The sequence below is a fragment of the Lissotriton helveticus genome, chromosome 3_1, assembly GCF_964261635.1.
Source record: "Lissotriton helveticus chromosome 3_1, aLisHel1.1, whole genome shotgun sequence".
NCBI classification, from domain to species: Eukaryota; Metazoa; Chordata; class Amphibia; order Caudata; family Salamandridae; genus Lissotriton; species Lissotriton helveticus.
This window is the reverse complement of record NC_136061.1, coordinates 1547373591-1547400909: the sequence shown is the minus strand read 5'-3', so window position 1 is coordinate 1547400909 and position 27319 is coordinate 1547373591. Positions and strand designations below refer to the sequence as shown.

General features: G+C 45.8%; 1 protein-coding gene across 6 annotated transcripts in view; it reads left to right on the top strand.

Moving 5' to 3' along the window:
- The window catches only part of CEP164 (centrosomal protein 164), a 385375-nt gene that overhangs the window by 292584 nt on the left and 65472 nt on the right, over nucleotides 1-27319 (top strand). For all 6 annotated transcript variants that reach the window (XM_078682279.1, XM_078682276.1, XM_078682274.1 and 3 more), the window contains one exon: nucleotides 2882-3066. In XM_078682279.1, coding sequence (XP_078538405.1) covers nucleotides 2882-3066 — 185 coding nt within the window. The remainder of the gene's footprint in view (nucleotides 1-2881; nucleotides 3067-27319) is intronic.

The window sequence follows — 27319 nt, the reverse complement described above, 5'->3', positions numbered from 1 at the left end:
GACAGTGGAGATCATGAGGATGATTTTACCCTTCATTATGATGAAGACAGTCTATACATGGATTTACAGGAGGCCAGTGGAGTGAATACTTAATTCCCTCCTTTGTGCTGCCAACGGAAGAGATAACTTCTTATGAAGTAGTTACCAGACAAGCTGCTGAGGACCTGGATTTACAACTTCCTTTTGTTAAGATTGAAACAAATGCACTTACTGAAATTATTCAGCATGGGCCATTGACTTCTGAGCCCTGACTGCTGTTCATGGAACCCAACTGACATCCTTTTGGGCACTTGGTCTAACCTTTGCTCTTACCTACCAGTAAACAAAAGGGTGGCCAGACGCTACAGAATGATGCCTGACTGTCCTGATTTTTTTGCGCAGCATCCTATGCCTGAGATTTTGGTGGTCTGAGCTTCCAGCAGCAAAGTGAATACTAACACGCCCCCCATGACAACCGACTCCTAGACCAGGAGTCGAGAAGGATTGAGGCATTTGGGAAACAAATGTTCTCTTCAGCATGCCTAGCCTTGAACTTGGTCAGTGCTAGTTGCCTACTAGGCATGACCAGTGAGATCCTGCCATTGGTCCCGGAACAGTTCAAAGCCTTGCTGGCTCAAACCATTCAAGATGATCCTGACGCTGCCAAATATATAAATCTGGCTGGCCTGGACACTACTGATTGTTTGGGACGAGCAGTCTGAGGCTAGTGTGTTGCGCCGTAGCCACAGGCTTCTCTGGAGATATGCGGGCATCCTTAATGCATTTAACTTTTGATGGATCCTGCCTTTTTGTTGAAAACGCGGAGTCGGCTCTGTAAGGAAACCCAGGCTCCAGGGCATTGTTTGGTTATTTTTTTACCTCTGCCAGACATTTTCATCATCCGTTTCAATCCTTCGAAGCTAGTCCAGAGACTTGGCGTATAGACCGTGCCAGGCAACCCCAACCCTGCTGCAGTCACTTTCGCTCTTTTATGGCAGGAGACTGTGATCACACATAAAATGTCCAAGTCACCAGGTACGATCTTCCTATTCCCCCTCTCTGTAACAGCAGCATCAAACCACTTTAGTTTGCCCTTGGTGGCACCCACCCACCGTGCAGGATTTGACATATCTACCAGGGAGGAAGTCCATCACTTGCGATAGTTTGGTCCTCCAGATCATCCAGTAGGGCTATGCCCTCCTGTTTCTTTCTGACCCACCACTGCTTCGACTCACATATGAACAGATCTCAGACAAACATCTAACCTTTTTACTACAATAGCTGCATGCTCTACTACTGTCCAAAGGTGCTTTTTGAGAGGTTGCTGGCCTTGGCGATAAGGAAGGGCTGTTACTCCAATTTCCTAGTTCCAAAGAAAGATGAAGGCCTTAGTCATACTTTTCACCTTCGTACTCTAGATGTCTTCTTGCAGAAGGACAAATTTGAAACGCTGACAGTGGCCTAAGTTCTGTCTGCCCTGGATCCTGGCGCCTAAATGGTCGCCTTGGACCTTCATGTACTTTCATATGCCCAGCCTGCAGTCCCATAGACCTTCCCTGTGGTTCGGGTTCTGCCAGGAGTATTATCAATTTGCTGTGCTCCCATTTTGCCTTACCAGCACCCCTTGAGTGTTCACGAATGTGATGGTGGTTGTCACTACTCGTCTTCAGAGGTTGTGGATTCCAGTTTTACACAACCTTGATGACTTACTGTTGAGTGTGAACTCGCCTCAGTCAGTCGTAGACCACCTACAGACAACTGCAAACCTTCTGACATTGTAGGGGTTCTCGATCAGCGAGCTAAGTTAACACCTGACTCCTTTGCAGAGGCTCCCTTTTATAGGAGCCCTCTGGAGATGCAGTTCAGGTCCTTTCCTTTGTCGCATTGAATCCAGGACATTCTGGCTATGATCTTGACATTTCGCCCCGGTCCTGGATCTCGGTGAGAGCAGTTCTGAAACTTCTTGGCCTGTTGGCCAATGCCTCCTTCTCTCCACCTCGCCACATAACATATGCGGTCTCTGCAGTGGGATCTGATGTCTCAGTTGGCCTAATACGAAGCGAAAGTAGAGGAAATAACTCAGGTTGCAGAGGAGACTACACAAAATCTGTAGTGGGGGCTGATTGACCGCAACCTGATTAGCAGGTGACCCCTCTCCCTTCCTCACTCGAGCAGACTGTGCTGACATTTGCTTCACTGCTGGGTTGGGGAGACAATCTGGAATGGTGGAGATGAGAAGTTATCCTAGGTGCAAACGTTACTCTACTTAAATCTATTGTAGCTGCAGACCAATTTGGAGGCATTGAAAGTCACCTAGCGACATGCAGAAGTACTGTTATGAAAACTTATGGAATCAGTCTAGTGCTTGTAAGATATTCTAAAGGTGAGGATTATGTGGTTAGATAGAGTATCCACCAGAAAGAGTGTTCCAGAAGGTAAGTAACTTGTACGAATGCAGCCATCTATGCTGAGCCTTGGGGATAGCTTGTCCAAAGACGGCAAATTGTGTCATTGTCCTTTAAAGTCTGTTTGGTCTTTGAGCCAGTAGTGTTGAAGTTTAGGCATCATTGGTGTGTGAACCTCTTGTTAAGAAAAGTTCCCTTTTCTATTATTGTTTGTGTTGTGGCGATACTCAAGTGATGACACTAGGTGAAAGGTACAGCAAAAAATAAGCATGACAGTTGTCTTGTAGGTGGCCATCACACACCTCCACAGCTTCCAGACCAGCGAATACTTTTTTTGACCAAATTAAGCTTGGAAGAGCTTGTACAATAGAACCTTTGTTGCACTCCTCAGCAGATAAGGCGGGTGGCGGGATCACCTTGACTCCGTAAAGTTCATAGATGCAGTCACACAGCTCTAACTCTTATTACAAACCTCCAACTTGGCTTTTCTTTTACAGGAAGCAGCTGTGGCCCACCTTCGCAGCCTTGACCTGGAAGAGACCAAGAAGCAGCAGCGCCGTCTTCAGGAGTCTGTAAGGCAGCTGCGCAATACTCTGGAAGAGCTGCAGGACCAAAAGGCTGAGCTGGAGGCCCAGGTGGAACTCCTACAGAACCGAAGCCAGAGGCTGCAGAAGCGAATCAGGTAAGTGGGTGTGCTGGGGTCAATATTAACCTAGTTGAATCTCCTGTGGATCTGGTGCATTTTGGGTCAGAAGAGTAGACCTACTGGGCTCTATGACTACCTCCTCTAGAGCTTATACAAAAGAGTGTTGAAGCGGGTTGGGTTCAGTAGGTGTTTTGTGGACCATTTGAAACCAGTGCTTAAGTCAGTGGATGTAGAAACCAGTTGACTGATTTGGTCTACCTGAGTTTAAATGGATCTTTAGCCCCGGAGCAACAGGGTGTGGAAGTGGGTTGGGAGAGTAAGGTTGCAGGGGTGTTTGAAGCTAAGATTGCGGCCTTTCTGAGCCAGAGAATTCAGAAGCGGTGCTGGTAAACAGCAGAGCTGGACTGTTTTGTAAGCGCTGGTGGGCTTAGTGCAAAGCTGCTTCCCCAAATGGCGGGGATGCATTACGCAGGTGCACATAACATACGTATCACTGAACCTCAAAAAGAACATGTATAAGACATAGTAGGACTGCACTGTCATGCTTATCGAAAAACAGGAGTCATCACTAAACAATACTCAGAACAGAAAAGCTAGATAGCACATTTACACAGTTGCCATTGCAATGCAGCATTGTCTTTAGACACTGCTCCATATTCCAAGGCATGCAAGACTAGTTGTAAAGATAGGACAAAGAAAGACAATTTGGACTAGCTTGTGAGTCCGAGTGAACCCTACCAGCCAAATTGGGCTCAAGGCGTCTTATGTTTTGGCTTAAACACACATTCCAGCTGGTATGATGGTTGATGCTTAGACAACCTGTGGTCTCCTGTTTTACAATGTTTTAACCCTTGCACGGTCATGCTACTTTTTTTTATATCTGGTCCTGGGGTATTTGCAGATTGTTAGATTTTAATGCTTTCCTGCAGGTAAAATGGTACTAGGAGTTGCTTACGTTTACGAACAGAACATGCGATTTAATAATATACTCTAACTTCCATTGAAAGAATGGTATAGAGAGAATATTGCTGCCCCAGAAAGATGATCTCACTTACAGAGATATATTCACAACTTTCCCATATGCTCACACTATCTGTCCAAATATTTTTGATAGTTCCTAGATGTAGGGCACCCTATAGTCAATCGGAGACTTGGTGGTTCGGATTAAAATGGCTATGCAATTGCGTTAAATCCTAGTACTCACTTTAGTCACTACTGTAAGATGTAACTTTATAGTTTTCACTGAAGCATCAATGTGAATACTCCTAGATATGGTGTTATTAAGAAATGAGTCTAGATTTTTTATTTTCGATTTTGGTATGACAAAGACCAAACACATTGATAGCTAGCTACCAAGCTGCTGGTCAGAGAAATATCCTAGATTTGTATGTAACTGTACTCCTAAACTTCCAAGAGCACTCTGACACATATTAGAAAATATTAGTTACCTTTAACTTATGGTTTGTAGATTATGTGGCTGTAAATAAGCATGCTCTCCATACCCTGCCATGTAATGCTGCCTCTTTCTGTAAGGATTCAATTGTTGAGATGATGACTTTATGTATTGCAATAGTGCTGCATGGGAGATTGCACGTGCACCCGCTGCAAAAGTTCCTCCTGGAGAGTAATGGTTGTGAGTTTGAGACAATTCAGCTATTACCGTGGGGGCCTCACTCGTAGGGTGCGGAGCTCCCCTCACCTGCTTGAATGGTCAGGATACCTGGACACAATATAAGCTACTTGGAGCTCCTCGCAATCCATCTAGCTCTCAGAGCTCTCCAAAACAAAGCTTATAAAGACAGACAACATGATGGTCATGTATTACATTCATATGCTGGGGAGGGACCCATTCATCTCACCTGTCTACACTCCAGGGGATATGGCACTGGGCTATTTTCAATAAGTTACAGCTCTTAGGGCACCATTAGCTGGGGATGGAAAGAGACTTTGTGGACCTACTAAGCAGCGTGCAGCAACAAGTTTAGGAATGGAAGTGAAACCAGTAAGCTCTTCAAACGTACTACCTGCCAGCAAAGGACACCCACTGTTGTTCGGTTTGTTACCACCCAAAATGCCAAGCCTTCGCATCCGGTTACCCACTCCCATAGTCGGTGCGCTATGGATGAATAAGTTCCAGGATATTTGTGATTTTCCTTCCTCCATCTCATCCTGTGCGTGCAAAATGAAGCACGTGTCTATACTCCTTACTCCTAGTGGCACTGATGTGGGCCAGATGACCCTGGTTGAGATGTAGGTGAGCCCACAAGAGAAACTACCACTTAGGTCGACCGTCTAAGTAATCATCAGGGCCAGTTCTATCATCCAGGTCCCATGCTGGTCAATCTAGCTATCTGACACCTGAGGTTTTAGAGTTTGGCTACCTCGGGCTCCTGGAGCAATATATGCAAATCATGACTGAGTCAAGTTAACCCGCCCCACACGTGCCTGGTGCGCTGCCAAGTGGAAACATTTGATCACTGCTGCATGGCAGGCACATAGCCACCATTAAAATCCATGAGAAGGAAATTATCTGCTGCCTTTAGTCGAAAGCAAGATTGGCATACACTTCCATATGTTTACATTTAGCTGCAGTTGCAGCATAAATGCCATATCCCCTTGCTCATATTTGCACAACTTTGTTTGTCTCTGATGTCTGCTCTTAATTTAAAAGGCTTTCCTCCCCATTCCTGTGTTTTGTCCTTCCCAGAGCATTTGGGTCTGGCAGACTTCTGACTTCATGAGTTGCATCCTTCAGTGGCACACTTGGAGGGACATATTTTATTTGCGGTTGATTGCTCTATGGGAGGGCATATGTATCCTTTCTCTCTCACTCCTTTTCCAAGATTGCCAACCATGTGTCTTGATGAATGTGTTTGCATGCCAGTACCAACAAGCATTGGTAGAGCCCGTAGCACAGCCATTTCTAAGCAGAGACCTATTGGATTTGCCACTGCCAGTTTTCTCCATCATTTTGTCGTTAATAGAAGCACAAACTAAAATCACAGTAGCAAGCAGTTTCACAGGTTCGTACATCCATATTGTGGATGGTGGGATGAGAATAAGAGAACTCGCCTTATATGAAAATATGAGGGAGAATTGTCACTGAATTCAAGCAGGAGTGCTGCATGAAGGTGTCAACTTTTCTTTTTCTTTCTTTCATGTTGCCATTACCAGTCCTAGAGTTGATAGAAAGTTGTAAGTACTATTGACTGATGCGAAAGTCAGTGAGTCTTTCAGTATATTTTTTGTGTTTTGTTCAGTGTGGCCTTCTATTTTGAGAATTACAAATAGGATGCTTTATTTTTAAATGCCTCTCTTTCCCTAACTGTTCCTGCTGTTGTAAGGCTCACAGTAATGCTCTTTAGCATAAGAAGCATTTGGCACTAGCCTGGTGTTCTATGGCCCAATGCCTTGGACTGTAAACTTCCATTGATAGTACAACCATTATCAGTGTTCTGTTGTCAGGGGCTTCCCTTATTGTAGTTTCCAACTATTCAACACATACATGAGTGGCAAAATAGGCCACCTGTGGAGCAACCCACTTTGTTGTCTGATTGCGTCCGACATTGCTCTATTTACCAGTACTCTTGGGCCTCTGGATCTCAGTAAACAATAAAGACGCAAAAACAAAATCTCTTCCTGAATCCAAGTCTTTGTAGTATGGACTTAAAAAAAGCTCCTGCTGACTTGGTTAAACTCTCTTTTTGATTCAAGTTTAACTAATATTTCAGGGATTTTATTTCGTATTTGCCTTCTTTTTGAGGAGCAAGTTCCCCTGGTTATTGTTGTGTGTTTGAAGGCCTCTGCTAAATTTGTATTGATGAGACTCCATCCATCCTGGCATATATTTAGCTAGCATATTGGCCAATGTCTTTGCAAAGATTTTGACATCTAAATTCAGTAATATGATTGCCATGTATGGTTTGCAGTCCTAAGTATCCTTTCCTTGTTTGGGGATTGGGTCTGCTTCTCTCATTTGGGTTTTACCCTGGTTTCCTCTTTGAAAGAATTGAGGCGCTCTATCACTGGGGGGATTAGTTCTTCCTCCAAGTTTATATATAAAGCCGCTGTGAACCTATTGTAACTTTAAAAAATATGTATATATTAAATAAAATGTATTAGTTTTGGGTGATATCATAAGGACTGAAGGCGTTTCAGCGTAATGCATAGTGCCAGTGTTCCACGTCAACCTTTCTACAAGCAGAAATATAAACATGTATGGCGAATATGTTACAGCTGAGACACGTACCTTACGCATCCGCATTCAATAAAGTGAAGAAAGAAACATTGTTACAGGATCCATTCACTCAAACAAAATTAAACATTGTTAATTGTTGTAACCGTGCAGCATTATTGACTCTGACCAAGCCACTGTCTATGGACTGACCCAGAAAACATTTTTAAAAAACGAACCCCCCCCCTGACACCTACCCTACCCCGCTCCCCACACCTTGCTGTCCTGCTCGGTCCTAGCCACTGGTGCAGTCCGTGAGGCAGCCCTTCGTATTCCAGGGTGTTCCTGCTGTATTTCAGCAATGTTAGGGTGTATTCAGTACTTCACGTCAGCTCATCTCCGGAGGGTGCCAGTCCCTGTGGTTCCTTTAAATCGAATAACATAGCCGACCAAGCTCTTAGATTATCCTCAAGCTTATCATACCTATATGTCTCCTGCGCACCCCCTCTGCAACTGCCCATTCAGAGACTTCTTTCAATCATGCCACATATATAGGGGGTGGCGGGCGAAGCTAGCCAATCGCTATATGGTGTTTAGCCAACACCAGGCCAAGGAGGACAAACTTTCTGCTCAATTTCTTTTTTGCAGGAGAATGGAGCAGGCATTGTAATACCTAGTGGATCTTAAGTGGCACTGCCCATCCCGAGGTCCTACTCCGAATCTGCAATATTGCCTGCCAATGAATGAGGGGAGAGAGCGGCAACACCAAACCATATGAACGAAATCCACCATCTGGGCCTGCATCGCGGGCAGCAACCTTTTGTGACCTTCTGCTGTCCCTAGTTTTGGTTTCAAATATCTGATTGCTTCCCTGACTTATGTTTCTCTATCGGTTTATTGGAGTATTCCTTTTGGGTGTGTGTAAGTCAGGGCAGGTTACACCTTCACGGATATTCTTCGCTGTCTTTTTCATTTCTCTTCCCCCACTATATCATTGATAAAAGACCCAAAGGGTCTCCAGTTTCCCTTGCCTCGAATTTTAGAAGTTCCCCAAAGGGCCATACATTTGTAGCTATATACTTGCATTTAGCTTTAAATTATAAGGCTAGTAATCTGTTTTATTGTTTTTCACATAGAATTTTTGTTTTAGATGTAGAGGGATGTTCTCTGCTGGAACAGTTTCTAGCATTGTCAGTTGTCCTTTCAGCCTGTTAAGCTTCCACACTCTCCCTGACGTAGTTAGTGCCTTTTAAGCATGTCTAATGTGCTCAGATCTTTACATAATTTTCTCTACTAGAGCTATCTTTCTTATGAACAGCTTCAATTTGTCAAACTTCAGCTGTGGTGAAGGGTCTTTTATGTGCCATTGTATAAAGTAATTAATTTGATTGTGAAGTTATTGTGTGTTAGCAGGATTTCTAAGGAGATCATATTTAGGCTTCCATCTCCTCTCTTCATTGGTCAGGGGCTCCATTAGACCATTCCACAATCATGTACCTGTGCTCTAGGAAAATAATTCCACCCCCCCATCTAAAATATTTCCAATTTCTTGAATAGCCTCTGTGAAAATGTAGTCTGATTTTGTGTTGGCTCAATGTGTGGCTGAGAAAAAGGAATAATCACTCTTCTGTCCTTGTGTATACCTCCACACATCTATTAATAGCAGGTCTACTAGTAGGTTCTTCAGTTTTTTACTAGGTACTTTATATATTTGGCATTGCGGATGGTTTCTCTTAGTTCACCCCTCCATACTAAATAACATTTGCCTCCTACTGTCGCTTCTCCTTTCGGAAAATTGTCCATTGTTTGTAATAGTTTTTTTTATAGCACTGGCCTGTTTTTGGTGCATACGTGTTCAGAATTCTCATCCTCACTGTTTTTGCTATATAAAATCAAAAAATCGTTTTTTATTTAGATTACCATCATCTTTTCCTTATATTCTAACGGTGTCAAAATATTTTTCTTTAATTCCTTTTTTCGTCCGTATTTATTAACAGGCATAATCAACAACAACAATAGCTGTGACATGAATTCATAAGATGTAGAGTACTTCCAATTGCTTCACCCCTCCTAGCCTGCACACATCAACTGATATTGAACCCAACCCACATAAATAGTAACAGCGGGTACAATTGTAGACCACCATCACAAAAGGACAAGGAAAATCTTTGCAACTTGATGCACCTCTATGTTCAGTGCTAGGTAGAAGTTTGTTGTCTGGTGTAATGCTTTTCATTCCAACCTTTTGCAAGCCAAACTTTCTGATGCTTTGTGCCTTTAGCCAAGCAAAGCCTTGCGATGGGCACAGTTTTTGGATGTGAACGCCTTTTGAGCTTAAGCACAGTTGCTCACTGCAACTACTGTTGCTCAAAACAGTCTTCCTGATTGCCATCACATATGTGTGCCGCATGAGTGAACCGCAGGCACTCTCAGTGCAACCATCATACACCACCTTCTTTTTGAACAAGCACTGACGACCTGGGCACTCATTTTGCGATGAGCTATGACACCTTTAAATGTCAGCCAATCCATCACTCTCCAAGTGTTTTGCGGTACATTTCCTCCTTCAAAGGAGGGGGCGAGACTTCATCAATTCGGTTAGAAAAGCTTTTAGATTCACCATTCAAGAGACCATTTCTTCAAAGAAATGGAAGGTGGTGCAGAAAATTACATTGTCTAGATGATAGTCCCCTTGTGGTAAATAAATAATTAATTACCGGTACTATTTTTGAATATATTAACAATAACAGATAGCTCAATAAATAAGAGGCAGGATCCGATGTATCCGAGTTGAACAGGCTTTATTCAGGCAAAGGGGAAGGGACTGGAACGGGACAGCCTGAAATAAAATAGGAAGGAAGGCAGCTGCACCCGTTTCATCACAATTCAACATATATATAGTAAGACATTTCTATTACATTACATACAGTAGGCGTAACTTATGACAAGCGTAAGATAAGAAGACATGGGCGTGAAGAGAAGGCGTGCACAGGGCGTGTACGTAGACATGTGATGTGAATGTCACAGAAGTGTCATAAAGTGGGCGGAAACATGGAGGGGGCTACCTGAGTAGCTGGGACCTTTAACCTAGTGGTGCGCGCAAACGGGCAATGACGTGTTACCGGGGAGAACTGGGGGCTATGACTTCTGCACTAGAAGAGGAGACTAAAGTCTGCGGTGTCAGGACGACATGTACCTATAACATATCTGGTATCTGGTGTTTGGAGTACATGTTGATAGAATCTAAAAGTTATCAGGGCAAAGGCTACTGGACACAAAGGCTGGTGCATGCATATATTCTACATGTATTGCGTGTGCTATGAATCTTCTATGAATATTAATACAGTAATTCTCTTGCATGGAGACAGAAAGACTAGACTATAGCTGAAGCTGTTTATGCGGTTCGTTAGCTTAGGAATGTGAAGACGGAGAGCTGAACTGATAACTGGAGGCATAACATATTCTTGGCAGACAGGCAGGCAGAGCCAGGCCGGGCACCGCGCTGCGCGGCAGGAAGTAAGTGAAGGGTCAGGGATGCAGGTGGGGGCTGCATCGCTCCTCGGAGTGGGTTCAGGAGACTGGGGCTTGAATCTGGTGTCCGGGCCCTTTTGAGGCCTAGAAACGGGGACAATGCGGTGAATTAACGTGCATAATGTAAAACGTGGCAACATAGGCCTAATACTCGTTGCTTTCACGAGAACTGGATACTGGCATACTAGAGTTGGACAAAACTATAATTGCGTCTTAAATCGATCATAGGGGGATATATGCATATCGATCATGCACATATAACATAGGATGGGGAACACGTAGGCACATATTAACAAGGCAAAATTCAATTTTCCTCATTCCCTCCTTGTGCCCTACGTTTCCATCAGGAAACATCAATATTCATGATTCCATCTATCTGTTCATAGAGCATCATTTGCTCGTCTCGAATTGTCTTGGAACGGGACTTAGGACTAGGAATACAAGAGGTAGCACACAAGCCGCAAATCGCAGGGCCACATTGTAAACAGAGGCAGCAACTGAATATGATCATTACTGCTATACCCAGGAATGACAATACTTTCCATCCCCAGGCAGATATTATACTCCAGAGCCAACCGGACCATGTCCAGGTGCCTGGATTCTGGTGTAACTGATGGGCGATTTTATGAAGTCTGGTTATAGCTGAATAAACAGACGGCGCGTTATTAGGAATGAAAATGCAGCAACTAGATCCGATGACTCTACAAGCTCCTCCCCTATCGGCCAGTATGACGTCAAGGACGAGACGATTCTGGAGCACGACAAATCTAATAGCAGATTGTTCTTCAGTTAAATTACCTAGAGCGGAAGTAGTCTCATTCACTACTGCTTCAAGGGTTCTGGTTAGCCTACGTATTAATTTACTATTCTGGACAGGGCCTATGAAGAAAAAGAAACCTTTATTGAAGTCTTGATATTGTTCTAAGGCAGTTTCAGTTTGATCGACAATTGGGGACTCGATCTCCCTTCTATGTCTAACGTGTACTAGATGTGTGTTTCTGTGATAATCGGATGGGGCTAGGAAAACTGGTGGCAGTAGGAAGGCAATATAACATGTTCCATCCCAATCTAGGGGCAGACGTACATATGCGGTCTGACCACACACAAAATAAGAATGACGTGAGGCTTTGAAAATAGATTTCCCACTGTCACTATACTCGACCATAGTGGTACAATCACTATGTCCTACATGTGTAGAACCATTCTTTCTGACACATAATTCGCCTTTAACTGGTAGAACTGAAATAGCAGGCAAATCTGGAGTAGTCTCGGACTGAACATTCAGAACCATGAAATTCGAGGAATAATTACCTAAATCATATACTTCATTTTCTAGATCTAACCCTGTTCTATGGGAAAGACTTTGCTTGTCTGGGAAACATGTTCGATTCAGAAGGGACATATCATTTGAGGATGACGTTAACGTGGACCATGCTCCACACGAACCATTGTGTGAAAATGGATAGGGAAAGAGTGGCAGAACTCCCTTCGAAGTCTGGAAAGGGGGGAGTCGACCACACACCCAACAATTAGTGGCATTGCTGGTCTGGTGTGAATAGTGCAGCATTCGGATAAAAGTATTATTACGCATAGCAAGACGATATGATAACTCGTGAGGAGGCAGGTCACTAAATGTGTGCTCTACTGTAACATTAGAAAACATATGTACATGTGAAAAAGGAAAACATAAATGTAAAGCATAACTTATGCAAGTAACCATAAGACTCAGAAATAATAGAAAAAACAGAGTAATGATACATCTCTTAGAGTTTTGACTAACTCTCTCACTGTGCGGGTCTATCTCATACATGTCAGGAACCTGTCTAACCGTTTCACCCGAGAGGGACTTAGACAATTAAACTGACTGACTTACTAGACCTCAACTTTGTTTTATACTCCTGCTGCGGAGTTTTCTCTAACAAGGGAAGTTTAGATTCAGTGTCTGGGCAATCCTTGAGAACGGGGCAGTCTTTGAGAAAAGTTTTTGCTTTAAGTCCATGGAATTTCTTGACGTGGCTCACGTGTAGCCACCCTTTTCTGTTTTCGACTTTCACTGCTGTCCGGGTGGTGAGAAGAAAAAGGCGGGGCTCCTTCCAACGGGGCTCCAGCGGATTTGAACGATCAAAATTTCTCACAAGGACGAAGTCACCTGGAACGACCTCGTGCGGTTTCACTTCGGTGTTGTCTGGAAATGCAGCGGCAACCTGTGAACGACAAGATTGTAGTGCAGACATCAAGGCGGCCAAATAATCTGTCAGCATATTACTGTCAACATCGGTAATTGTACGTGGTCTAGGTGTACCCCACATATTTGGGGGACGACCAAACACTATCTCATATGGAGATAGACCTGAATGGGAATGAGCAACCATTCTCATATAAAAAAGGGCGACTGGCAGGGCGACCATCCAATCTACGCCTTTCTCTGCGCATACTTTGGCGATGCGGATTTTCAGAGTCTGGTTATGTCTCTCTACGAGACCGGCTGCTTCAGGATGGCGTACACAATGGAACTTCCACTGGTACCCTAACAGAAGGGAAACTTGTTTCATGAGCTCGGATGAGAATGGCTGGCCGTTATCTGAATACACGACCCTAGGCAATCCATAGTGGGGGAAATACTCACGAACCAACTGCCTGGCAGTGGTCGCGGCTGTGTAATCTGGAACTGGATATGCTTCTGTCCACCTGGACAAAGCGCATACAACTACGAGAACATATTTGAAACCTCGACATCGCTCCATCTGAATATAATCCATCTGGAGAACTTCAAAAGGGTGGTCAGGAGGATGGAATCCACCTTGTTCCACCGGGATACCTTTACCTGGATTGAACTGACAACAGATCATGCAGGTACACACTTTCTGTTTGGCTGCTGCTCGTAAATGCTTGTTGAACCAGAGGTTCTGAATACTGTGTAACATGGCGTTTTCTCCTAAGTGTGCTGGACTATGTGCGGTGTTAATAATGACTTGAACCATAGAGTCGGGGAGAAACCATGTGGCTTTTCCCTTTGACAACCATCCTTGATCTGTCTGGACCCCTCCTTGTTCAGACCAATTCTTGATTTCTTCTGGAGTGGCATGTAACTGTATATCTATCACATCTTGTGTTGGGTCCTTAACGGTCATACAAGTAGTCTGATCTGGAATGTGTGTCGGTGTCGTGTTAACTGGAATGTCTGGAGTCTGGGCTGTAAGCTTGGCCGTTCGATCTGCTAGATCGTTACCCTGGGAAATGATGTCAGTGGCTTTCGTATGTGCCTTGCACTTCATGATGGCGATAGCTGTCGGTAAATGTATTGCATCTAACAGAGCTTGAATGAGGGGGCCATGCTGAATCTTGGTTCCATGAGAAGTCATAAAACCTCTTTCTTGCCAGAGTACTCCAAAGTCGTGTACGACTCCGAATGCATAACGTGAATCTGTGTATATGTTAACTTTCAGGTTCTTGGCACGTATGCAGGCTTGGGTCAGAGCGACAAGCTCTGCTGCTTGAGCAGACAGGGTGTCTATACGATGTGTTTCTATAACTTCGGTTTCAGTAGTCACTGCATACGCGACTACTAATTCTCCTGTACTTGTTCTCATACATGAACCATCCACATAAAGTGTCAGGTCGGGATTAGGTAATGCAATGTCTGTCAAGTCTTGTCTTGGCTTTGTCGTAGTGTTAACAACTTCCACACAGTCATGTGTGGCAGGATTTGAAGTAACTGACGGTAACAATGTAGCTGGATTTAAAATGTTGCAGCGTCTGATTTCTATGTGTGGCTGAAACAGTGTCAGTTCATAACCTGTTAAACGTGCAATTGTCAAGTGCTGGGTCTGTGTTTGGTTTAAAAGAACTTCCACGGAGTGTGGAACTTGTACTGTCAGGGAATGTCCTAACACTATGGAATCACTTTGTCTGATAGCTAGTGCTGTGGCTGCAACTGACTTGAGGCACGCAGGCAGAGCCTGGGCTACTGGGTCTAATGTGCTAGAAAAATAAGCACAGGGCTTGTATTGTCCTGCTTGATCTTGTGTGAGAACAGATAATGCAGTACCATCACGTTCAGTAACAAAAAGTGTAAAAGGCTTATTGTAGTTCGGTGTTGCTAGAACAGGTGCATTACATAAAGCTTTCTTTAACTCATTGAAAACAAGTGTATGTTCCTGGGTCCAAGGGAGGACAGTCGATACGGCTGCCTCCTGTGTCGTTAACTGTATCAGTGGCTTGGCTAAAAATGCATACTGAGGAATCCATTGTCTGCAGTAAGAAGTGAGGCCGATAAAAGCTCGTACCTCCTTCTGTGTCTTGGGCTGTGGAAGACGTGCTATTAACTGGATACGGTCAGGTGTCAACTGCCTACCCCTCTTGGACAGTAAGTGTCCTAAGTAGACCACTTGCTGGACACAGAATTGCAATTTGGAAGGGGACACCTTGTGCCCCATCTCGGCCAAGAAATACAAGACTGTAAGTGACGCACGTTCGCAGTCACGTTCAGAACGGGCTGTGATCAGTAGATCATCGACATACTGGAGCAGGGCAGTGTCAGTTGGCATGTGAATATTGTCTAGTTGTCTTTTAAGTGCTTGACTGTAAATGCTAGGACTTTCTGTGAAACCTTGAGGAGCTCGTGTAAATTTATAGCTTTTTCCATTAAAACAGAATCCGAAAAGGAACTGGCTGTCTGGATGAATGGGGACACTAAAGAATGCGTTCTTGAGATCAATAACTGTAAAGAACGTAGCTTCAGAATCAATTGCTGTCAATAGGGATGAAATATCTGGAACCACTGGGTACTGGGGTATGATACATTTATTAAGTTCTCGAAGGTCAATCACTAATCGATAAACTGGAGGTGCATTTGGATCAGTACGTTTCAGAATCGGAATGATAGGAGAATTACATATATTGGAGTCAGTCTCTACAACCACTCCTTGAACAATAAGCTCGTCAATAATTTTAGATAAGGCTGCTACAGCCTCAGGTGGCAATTTGTACTGTCGGATTCGTGGTAATACAACACCTGGCTTCAGGGTAACACGATGGGGTGTGATATGCATACAACCTACATCAGTTGGACCTTGCGCCCATAAATGCTGCGGTACATTCAATAATCTTGGATCAAAATCACGTAATACATAATGACCTTTAAAATCTCTCAGGAACAATCGCACCCCTTCTGGGGAGCAGCATATGATTGCTCCTAATTCTTTCAGGGTCCTAATGCCTAGTAAATTTTCTGGACATGATTTCGTGAGTAACAAGTCTGTAGATCGGGACAATGGACTGACTTCTAGAGTAACTGGTTTCGATATTTCATTAACAATAGGCTTTCCTGAAAATCCAAGGGAAACATTTCTAGAGCCTGAGAGCGGAGCCCCTGGAACCTCGTCATGACTGATGGTAGTCCTACTTGCCCCTGTATCAATCAGAAACTTTCTGTCTTTCCCTAATACTTGACTGTGTACATAGGGACCCTCTTGATCTACAGGAATCTCGATGAGAGGCAAGCCTACCTCCCTCTCTAGGCTGTTTCATGAATACGGCTGATAATCTGGATACTCTGACTGTGCATACTGGTACATCTGCTGTGTAACGTGTTGTGTTGCAGCGATAGGCTGCGGTACTGTAACTGTCTGTTGTGCATTCTGCGGTGGCTGGGAAGTCTGTGAAACTTGTTCTTGTCTATGCGGACGTGGTCTCTCTTTTGTCTTACCAGTAGCTATGTTGTGTTTCAGAACTGCACATTCGTTTATATAATGACCTGGCTGTTTACAGTAATTGCATGTCCCTTTAACGGGAGCTGTCGGATGACTGGCTTGATTCGGACCCCTCTTCTGACCGTCTTGTGGAACAGATTGTGCAACTAATACTTTCATTTTCGTGTCTTTCATACGTCTCTTTTCGTGTTCCTGCTCTTCCCTGATTCTGTTCTGGTGATACTGGAGCATCTGGAGCATTTGTGACAGAGTATTAGCTTGCCAGGTACTTTCGACTTTCAGTACTCTATTTTTAACTTGTGGACTTGAATTTTCGACTAGTTTGGTAACAAAAAGATGGGGATATGACTCACTACTTGTTTTCAGACCACTATTAATAATGAAACATTTCTCAAATCTAGAATAAAAATCACTAGTATCTTCATCTTGTTTCTGTTTACAGGCTGAGATGGCATCCCAATCTTCCTTTTTCGTGGCTAGTAATCTTGGCAAGACTTGTATTAACAATTCGGGCAAAGCTTTAGCTTTATCCCCAAGACCGGTACCTGGTACTCGTGTATTATCTTCAGTTTCTAATGCTGTCCAATCTATCTTTTTCTCTCCCACCTCCCATTCTTTTTCTTTGAGTTTTTCATATATGCCCGCAGGCAACAGGACCTTTAACATTTTAATGATATCAGGATACGTGTATTCTCCCATACGGAGCATGTCCTTTAATTCACGGTGAAACCCTCCTGGATCTTTATCATGACAGGGAATTAACTTTTTCATTTCCAGAGTTCTATTTTCGTGATAGGGGTGTAAACAAATACTCGTTCTAGACTACCATCTTCTTTCTTGACTGGATGTACTTCTCGTAACGGATTCTGTCTGTCTATGTAGAATGATTTATTTTCTGGGGGTGAGACATGAACAAAATGTGGATTCAGAAACGTTCGGTACTTGTGGCGCTGTTCTAGTATGACACTAATTAAATCGGTACCTAGACCTTTCCATTTGTTTTGGAGTAACTCGTTCAGTACATCATGTAAAGGACCTGGATCAGAATGTTGTTCCTCATACAGCGTAATGAGGTGCTGGATCATATACATACCCACCAGACGTTGCTCGGCTGGGGGCAGTTTCAGAAACATTTGGGCCACTATTTCATCTGGAAACGTGGTGGAATCACTAGTCCATCGGACTGCTGATCGGGCTAGTTCTTGTTCATGCATTGTACTAAGCTCACTATAACCTATTCGTGATTTCAGAATTTGATCGGTGGCCTGGAATACTTGTTCAAGAGAACACTGTTCTGGTACTGGAGGAGGAAAAGCTTTCTTGTAATCTAGGCGTGAATATCGGTCGGAAAGTCTAGTTCTACCTACATACGCTATTCTGGAGGGATTCTCGCTGTCTACCTCTTCACTGGAAGAGTCATTCTCTTTCTCGGTTGCTCGTTTTGCTTCCTCTTTCTGGTGTATACGTATTATTCCCTTACGAATTTTCTTGTACATACTCTCTACACTACCTTGTGTCTTGTGTTTTCCCTCGGCTATATTGTCACTCCACCTGGTCAGAACTTTCAGTTCTTCTTGATCTTTTTCTGGATAATCTTGCTCTCTTACTAAACAGTTAATCAGGAACTTTAAAATCATAAGTTGAACCTCGGCTTTCCTTTGTGACATAGCTTCGTGAATACTTCCTGGATTCTCTCCTGTACGGATAAAACGATATATTCTGTTTAGATGTTCCTTCATATCAGGCAGGGTGATCAAAAAGCTGGCCACCCGTCTTAAACGTACTGAATATAAGATCATGTGATCTTCGCCTGGAACTGGATCATATATACAGTCAGTAAGAAGTCGCTTGAGATCTGTGTATGTCGCCACTTTTGGCGTACGCTGTAACGCTACGTCATGCAGCGTCAGTCGTCTAACTTGAGGCGGGGTGATAGGAGCACCTCCTTCAGCCCCTCCTGAGCTGGAATCGTCAGTTAATACTGTACGGGCTGGCAGAGTGACTGGTAAAACGGGTACATTTACTGTGGGCTGGTCCGGGGGTGCTGGAATATGAACTTGACCCCCGGGAACAGTAGTTGGCGGGACAGGAATTACATTATTAACGGGAGCAGGCGGAACAGGATTTGCATAGGCTGGGACTGTGTCGTCCAAATAGGACGAAAGAAATATGTCAGCTGCGGTCGGTTTATGACGTAGCTTAATCGGGACCAATGGTGGCGGTAAATTACAGGGTGCTTCCGGGGTTGCCTTCGGCAAGCCCTCGGCAAGAAGAGGATACATACCTTTAATAAGGGCATTTCTCTGTCTGTCTGACTGTTCTGCTCTAACTCGTTCACCTTCTTCTATTAATTCCCTTTCTTGGGCTCTTTCTGAGGATTCCCTACTTAATTCTGTTTTTCTGAATTCTTTTTCGGTTCTTTTATGAGATTCTTTGCGCCATAACTCGATGGCATCTTTCTGGGACTGTCTGGCTTTCTTTTTCCATAATGCTTCTTCTACTCTCATGATGCACTCGGCATCCCATGTACCTGATACGGGCCATCTATATTTCTCTTCTAGTTCCTTGGTATAGTCCGCCCATAAGTCTAGATATATTATGGCATCTAAGCCATGCTTGTGATACATAAAATGTCCTGGACTGTCCCTAGGAGGGACAGGAACTGCTTCTTCGAGTAACCCTTTTCTGGTCTTTAACTGACGTAATTTCGAGAACAGAGGCATTTCGGTAATACACTTGGAACACAATACACAATAATCACAGTAATAATATGGCAAACAAATCACTCATACCACGACATAGAAATACATTAAAAACAGTTCGAACAGAAATACTACCTGGTACACTGAAAACAGAACACATGAATTTCTCGAGAACGAAACTTACTAGAATTACTGGATGCACTGCTAAAACAGTACAGAACATACCGGTCCCATAAAGAGACACGTCATACCGTACCCACCTAGGTGAATACTTCGGACTGGATCTGTGTACCCAAACCCATCGGACCAGGAACAAACTAATGATCCTGTCTAGATGCTTCCCCCGCGACGGTACTCACCGGGAAGCAGAAACTGGAAGGCCTCGGACCGGACTGGACTGCTACGACGTCGGACTACGAACTTCGGACTTCAGAAACAGGTGGGCCTCCGGATACTTCGGACCTTGACTCTCGGCTTGGGCTCTGGTCGGGACGAACCGCATTCCACACCGCTTCGTCTGGATGCCGGACCGCAGTCTCCGTCTCCTCCGTGGGCCTGAGGGAGACTTGAAGCAGAAATATCTGCCGGTGCGCAGTAGAGTTCCGTCACGGCTGCAGAGGGTCAGGGGACCTGCGTACATCGCCAGCGCGTGAGGAAGGGGCTCGTTCCTGTTCGGGCGCCATTTATGTGGTAAATAAATAATTAATTACCGGTACTATTTTTGAATATATTAACAATAACAGATAGCTCAATAAATAAGAGGCAGGATCCGATGTATCCGAGTTGAACAGGCTTTATTCAGGCAAAGGGGAAGGGACTGGAACGGGACAGCCTGAAATAAAATAGGAAGGAAGGCAGCTGCACCCGTTTCATCACAATTCAACATATATATATAGTAAGACATTTCTATTACATTACATACAGTAGGCGTAACTTATGACAAGCGTAAGATAAGAAGACATGGGCGTGAAGAGAAGGCGTGCACAGGGCGTGTACGTAGACATGTGATGTGAACGTCACAGAAGTGTCATAAAGTGGGCGGAAACATGGAGGGGGGCTACCTGAGTAGCTGGGACCTTTAACCTAGTGGTGCGCGCAAACGGGCAATGACGTGTTACCGGGGAGAACTGGGGGCTATGACTTCTGCACTAGAAGAGGAGACTAAAGTCTGCGGTGTCAGGACGACATGTACCTATAACATATCTGGTATCTGGTGTTTGGAGTACATGTTGATAGAATCTAAAAGTTATCAGGGCAAAGGCTACTGGACACAAAGGCTGGTGCATGCATATATTCTACATGTATTGCGTGTGCTATGAATCTTCTATGAATATTAATACAGTAATTCTCTTGCATGGAGACAGAAAGACTAGACTATAGCTGAAGCTGTTTATGCGGTTCGTTAGCTTAGGAATGTGAAGACGGAGAGCTGAACTGATAACTGGAGGCATAACATATTCTTGGCAGACAGGCAGAGCCAGGCCGGGCACCGCGCTGCGCGGCAGGAAGTAAGTGAAGGGTCAGGGATGCAGGTGGGGGCTGCATCGCTCCTCGGAGTGGGTTCAGGAGACTGGGGCTTGAATCTGGTGTCCGGGCCCTTTTGAGGCCTAGAAACGGGGACAATGCGGTGAATTAACGTGCATAATGTAAAACGTGGCAACATAGGTCTAATACTCGTTGCTTTCACGAGAACTGGATACTGGCATACTAGAGTTGGACACAACTATAATTGCGTCTTAAATCGATCATAGGGGGATATATGCATATCGATCATGCACATATAACATAGGATGGGGAACACGTAGGCACATATCAACAAGGCAAAATTCAATTTTCCTCACCCTGCAATAAAATTTGGCCAAGAAGCAACCCCTAAAGGCCTGCATGCCCCTTCTACCAGGTCCATGGTTGCATTGACTGCATTGGTAAGGGCTAGTTCTGGACATATGCCAGGCTGCGATGTGGGCATTGATGCACACGTCCACTAAAAACTACTGCCTTTGCAGCCTTAATATGGTAACATATTCATCAATGGTTTCATTATCTTGTTGACTGGCTACGTTAAAATTGTATCTTTCAAAATCCACGTTTCTTTTTGGATCGAATCTTTCATTTAAACATTTCATAAGCTCTTTGCATGTGTTTTTATGTACATCAGGGAATGTAACAATCAGATCCTCAACTTAATCACCTACCGCGTTAAATCGTAAATCCTTGCCTTGGTCATCAGTATATTTTGTACATGTTGATTTAAAAAATGCTCACATTTCCTTCTCCACTTTTCCCATCTCTGAGCAATAGCTTGTTGATCAGTTATGTCAAAGGGTATGTGTGTGTGTATGTATATATATATATATATATATATATATATATACTTCCATTGGTGTTGTTTAGCTTTCACCTTCTTCCAACATTTGTTTTTAAAATATAAAAAGCTTTTTTGGTATTTTCTAGTATATTTTTTTTTTTTTTTTTTTTAGACATATTCACTTTTTCCTTTGATTTTCAATGTATTTGAGTTTTCCTGACTATAAAATGGCCAAGTTATCTGGTCCATTAATATCCATTTTATGTGCCTGACTCAAAGGTGGGCTGCGAGGTTTGATGAGCCTCGCATTATTGCCAGCCTGATTCAAAGATGGCTTTCAAATGGGGCAAAAATGTCTTGCGTCAGTTTGCTTGTTAGTCAACTCGCATGCTCCAATCATCAAAGGCAATGCAGGGAGATCAGCACGCGGTGTTTCTGTATATTTCTTTTACCGGTAAGCAGCACTTTCAACTACCAATTACCAGCACAATCAATGCAGTGGGAATGTGCTTATGACTTAGTGCTAACTGCAAAATTATCGTCAGCTCATGGCAATATTCTCTTATGTGGTTAACGGGCAATCCGCTCTTAAAATCAGCGTATAGCAGGTTCAACCAGCGTTCGTCGCCAATCTGTAATGACGCAAAGGCAATCTTAGTGTGCCAAACACATTTATTGACATGCTGAGACAGCCTCGTCAACTCTTCGTCTTCATGTCTGTTCCTGTAACTGAACACTTACTTAAAAGATAACATTCTTTATGTGGTTATGGCCAAATACATGCTACATTACATCTCTACACCATGTTTGACTAGAGGGCCATTTTGCATGCTCAGTTGTGCCAGACTTTCTGTTCTGAGTCCACTCCCCAGACCTTCCAGCTTAGTGAGGTGTTGTTTTGGTATCCGTTCTTAAGGTAATGATCTGTGGTAAGAAGTATCCATCAAAAGAATAAAGCTGAAAGAGATTATTAGTTATAGATTCCTTACCTTAGAATTACCCCCAGGTGTCAGACTGGATTCGGAGAATTTTTCTTCAGCAGTACCCCAGGTAGGTGGCATTGGTCGACTTTGTGTTCGTCATTGGCGTTGTGATTGCCGGAATGACGTTGTCGTACCTACTTAGACGCCTTCCCTGCGTGCTGATGTCAGTTCTTTCTTTTTTCGTGCCAGCCAGCGCAGATCCAGAAATCGGTACCCTTAGTCATTGTTTGACTAGTGTTTTTCGACTTTTTGTCAAGATCTTTTTCGAGTCGTTCTACTCCTGGTGCACGCAGTGATGTCACATCGGCGGACCGGCTTCAAGCCTTGTGACTCTTGTCACAAGCTGATGTCAGTCATGGATCCGCACTTTGTGTGCCTTTGGTGCCTGGTGCGCGACCACAACCCGAAGTCGTGCTCCGACTGTCGGGCCATGACCCCGAAATCTTTGCAGGAGTGGTCCTGAAAGCTTCTGGAGGCACCCTCAATCAGCTTTGCGCTGTTCGAGGTCCCAGTTGAGTGGGAGGTTGCGGAGTCACCACCATCACTCCTCATCGAAGTCTTCGGGTAAGTCGAAGCACAGGAAGAAGGCGAAGAAGCACCGTCGCTCTTCGCCTTCTCCTTAGCCGGCGAGACGGGGAAGGCGTTTGTCCTTTGGCTCCGCCCATGGAGCCTACTGGAACGGCCCGAGCTTCCCGGGAGACGGAGCGTCCCCTGCTCAGCTTCGTGCCTTTTACGAAGCCCTCTACTCCATCTTTTGGCAGCGCGACTCCGCCGGTGCTCCTTTGGGCCCCGCGGACTCGGCTGGGGGCTCTAGGCCTTCGATGCTGGTGGCTCCGGCGTCGGCGCCGCAGGGCCCCCAGGGATCCAGGCCTGGATCTGGAACGGTGACGGTCGACCGCACGACATCTCCTCCGGCACCGATTCCTTTGAGGACGCCTCCGCCACCCCTGATGCCAGTCGTGTCCCCAGCCGGCATCGACCCTGGCCTACCACTCATCTTGGACATGGAGCCGGACCGGCGTCGACCACTGTTCTTCCCTGCCGTTCCCTACTGCCCTGAGTGGCAACCAGAGGAAGGTGAGGAGGACTGGGTGGGGTCTGTTGACCCTTTGGCAGACCAGCTGGAGGAGCCGGGCTAGAGAGAGGAGGGAAGCCAGTAGTCTGGATACCTCCAGAAGCCATGGCATGCTTTCTCCCCCTACCAAGGCCATGGAGGAGGGAGCCTCCTATGATGTGATGTTGCGTAGGACGGCTGAGGCCTTGAGCTTCCTACGGTGGCAATCAGGACGAACCTCCTGACTGAGGTGCTTCAGCTGACATCGACCTCTTCGGAGCCCCTGTTGCTGTTCAATGAGGCCCTCACAGACATCCTTCTAGGCACTTGGTTCAGGCCTAGCACAGGGGCTCCTGTGGATAGGATAATTGCCCAACGCCACCGCCTGGCCCGAGCGACCCCATTTTCCTCTCCCAACACCCTACCCCAAGAGCTTTGTGGCCCAAGCATCAACATCCAAAGGCGCGTTCCCTACTGCTCCCCCAGAGAGGGAATCCAAGAAGCTGGACCATCTTGGGAAGATGTTTTTTTCCGCCAGCTTAGGACTGCGGTCGGTGAACACCGCATGTGTCTTGGCCCGTTACACCCACTCTGTGTAGGATACTGTTGCGCAGGTGCTTCAGCAGTGTCCAGAGGAGGCCCGGGTCACACACTCCCATGCAGTTGCTGAGGGGAGAGATGCAGTCAAGTTCGCCATCCGCTGTCGGCTGGACACCGCCGACTCGCTGGGTAGAACAATTTCTACGTCAGTAGTCCTAAGATGCTACACCTGGCTGAGATCCACTGGCTTTTCTGGGGATGTCCAATCGACTCTTTTGGACATGCCCTCTGTTTGGCGACAAGGCGGACCATGCGCTCAAGTGCTTAAAGGATTCTAGAGCTACGGCCAGATCCTTGGGCCTTGCTGCCACCTCTCGCCTTGTGCAGTCTGCCTTTCGCCCCTTTCGTGGCTAGGGAAGGGGTGCCCTACCACGTTCCACCCAGGGCCACAGGCTGGCGCAAGCTACCTAGCATCTGTGCAGCTGGGGACATGGGACCCAACGATGTGGGTCTGGGGGCTAGCAGACGTGCCAGTCCACCAGTGTCCCCTCTGCAGCAGCCTCTAAGCTTTCCTAGTCCGATATTTCAGGACCACCAATTGCCTTGCAGGTCAAGACTGATTTGCATATGGCCAGGTCTAAACTGGGGTGGCATGGTGAGCAAAAGAATGATTGATTTAACCCAGATCTCTTGACTGGGGTGAATCTTTTGATTTGTTCTGCATTCCATCCATCAATTGTGTGTCTTGCTTTCTCACCATTTACCTGTGGGCGGCAGCATCCGCCATCACCTCCCCCACTGGCTCAACATCACGTCGGACAGGTGGGTTTTGCAGATTATCTCGAAGGGGAGGGAGAAGCCCCTTTGGACTATCGGAGGATCACTTGGTCCTTTTCTGTCAGGCAGTTATGGCTCTCTTGGCCAAGGGAGCTATCGAGCGAGTCCCTGTCCCAGAAGTAGGTCGTGTTTATTTCTCCCACTACTTCCTGGTGCCCAAGAAGGACAAAGGCCTGCGTCCTTTCTTGGATCTCAGGGACGTCATCCGCTTCCTCCGGAAGGAAGAGTTCAAAATGTTGACATTAGCTCAGGGCCTGTCTGCCCTCGACCCTGGAGACTGGATGGTAGCTTTGGACTTGCAGGATGCTTATTTCCACAACCCCATCCTGCTAGCCCACAGGCGTTACCTACGGGTCACGGTAGGCCACAAGCATTTTCAGTTTACCGTGCTCCCCTTTCGCCTTACCAGCGCCCCTCAGGTGTTCACAAATGTGATGGCGGTGGTCGCAGCTCCTCTGCGCAGATCAGAGGTTCCAGTCTTCCCCTATCTCGACAATTGGTTGTTGAAGGCGGGCTCGCCCCAGGCTGCCGTCTCCCACCTCCATACTACAGCAGACCTCCTGCATTCGCTAGGGTTAACTACCAACGTGCCGAAGTCGCACCTGATTCCCTCTCAGAAGCGCCTTTTCATCAGAGCAGTTCTGGATGCAGCGCAGTTTCTGGCTCATCCTCTCGAGCAGTGAGTCCAGGATATTCAGACTATGATACCGATGTTTCATCCTCTAGCCCGGATTTTGGTGAGAATGACCCTGAAGCTGCTGAGCCTCTTGGCCTCCTGCATCCTACTGGTGGATCACGCCAGGTGGCATATGCGGGCTCTGCAGTGGGACCTGAAGTTCCAGTGGGCACAGCATCAGGGGAATCTTTCTGAAGTCATCCAGATCTCGGAGGGCACTGCACACCAATGGTGGCTAGCGAACCAGGATTGGGTCAACGGCAGATCCCTCTCCCTTCCCCAACCAGGCTCCATGGTGGTGACAAGTGCGTCACTTCTGGGATGGGGCGGCCACATGGGAGAGGCGGAGATCAGATGCCTCTGGTCGCCGGCGGAGTTCGGGCTCCACATCAATCTTCAGGAGCTCCGGCAGATCCGTCTTGCACTGAAAGCATTCCTTCCTTCTGTCAAGGGAAGAGTAGTGCAGGTGTTCACGGACAACACCACCGCCATGTGGTACTGCAACAAACAGGGCGGGTGGGGTTGTGGACCCTATGCCAAGAGGCTCTCCGCCTCTGGACGTGGCTGGAACATCAGGGCATGTCCGTGGTGGTTCAACACCTGGCAGGTTCCCTGAACGCTAGGGCGGACGAACTCAGCCGTGGTGCATGATGGGTCACAAATGGCGTCTTCACTCGGAGGTGGTCCAAGGTCTCTTTCAGCAGTGGGGAGTGCCTTGGTTAGATCTGTTTGCCACCGATGAGAACACACAATGTCAGCAGTTCTGCACTTTGGAATTTTCAAGGCAGCACTCGCTCAGCAACGCTTTTCATCGCAGGTGAAATTGCGGTCTTCTATACACCTTTTCGGCCTATACCACTTCTACTCCGAGTGCTGAAGAAGATCAAGCACGACCGGGCCCAAGTCATCCTTGTGGCTCCGGACTGGGCACGAAGTGTCTGGTATCCCGAGCTCTTGAACATGGCCATCGATCTTCTGATCAGACTGCCTCTTCGGGAGGATCTTCTGTCCCAGAAGCAGGGGACGTCATGCACCCAAATCTGTCCAGTCTCCACCTTCTTGCTTGGAGATTGAGCGGCGGCAGTTGACAGCTTTTGACCTTCCTCCGGACGTCTGTAATGCCATCTTGGCAGGCAGGCCTCCCTCCACTATGATGGTATTCGCCTGTAGATGGAACAAATTTGTGGCATGGTGCACAGCACAGACTGTGGATCCCCTTTCTACCCCTCTTTCAGTGGTTCTCCTTCATTCTCTCTTTGGCCCAGCATGGCTCTGCTCTGGACATCTTTAAAGGCTATCTTTCAGCCATGTTGGCCTTTCTTCGCCTTCCTGATCAGTCTTCTCTTTTCAAGTCCCCTATTGTAAATACATTTCTTAAGGACATTACTCACCTTTTTCCTCCTATTCCTTTCATAATGCCCCAGTGTGACTTGAATCTGGTTGTTAATTACCTGATCTGTGCTCCTTTCGAGCCACTACATAATTGTCCTCTCAGACTTTAGACCTTAAAGACTGCTTTTCTGGTTGCCATCACCTCTGCTCACGGGGTGAGTGAGCTTTCTTCTAAACCGCCTTTCCTTGCTGTTCTTCCGGACAAGGTTGTCCTTCGAACTAGACCTTCTTTTCTTCCCAAAGACCTCTTTCCACATAGGACACACCACCTTCTTCCCGCCCGCATCATTCTAAGGAGGAGAGGCTCCAACGTCTGGATCCAAAACGTGCTGGATCACACCGAACGATTCCGGGTGGATGATCAGCTCTTTGTTGGCTATG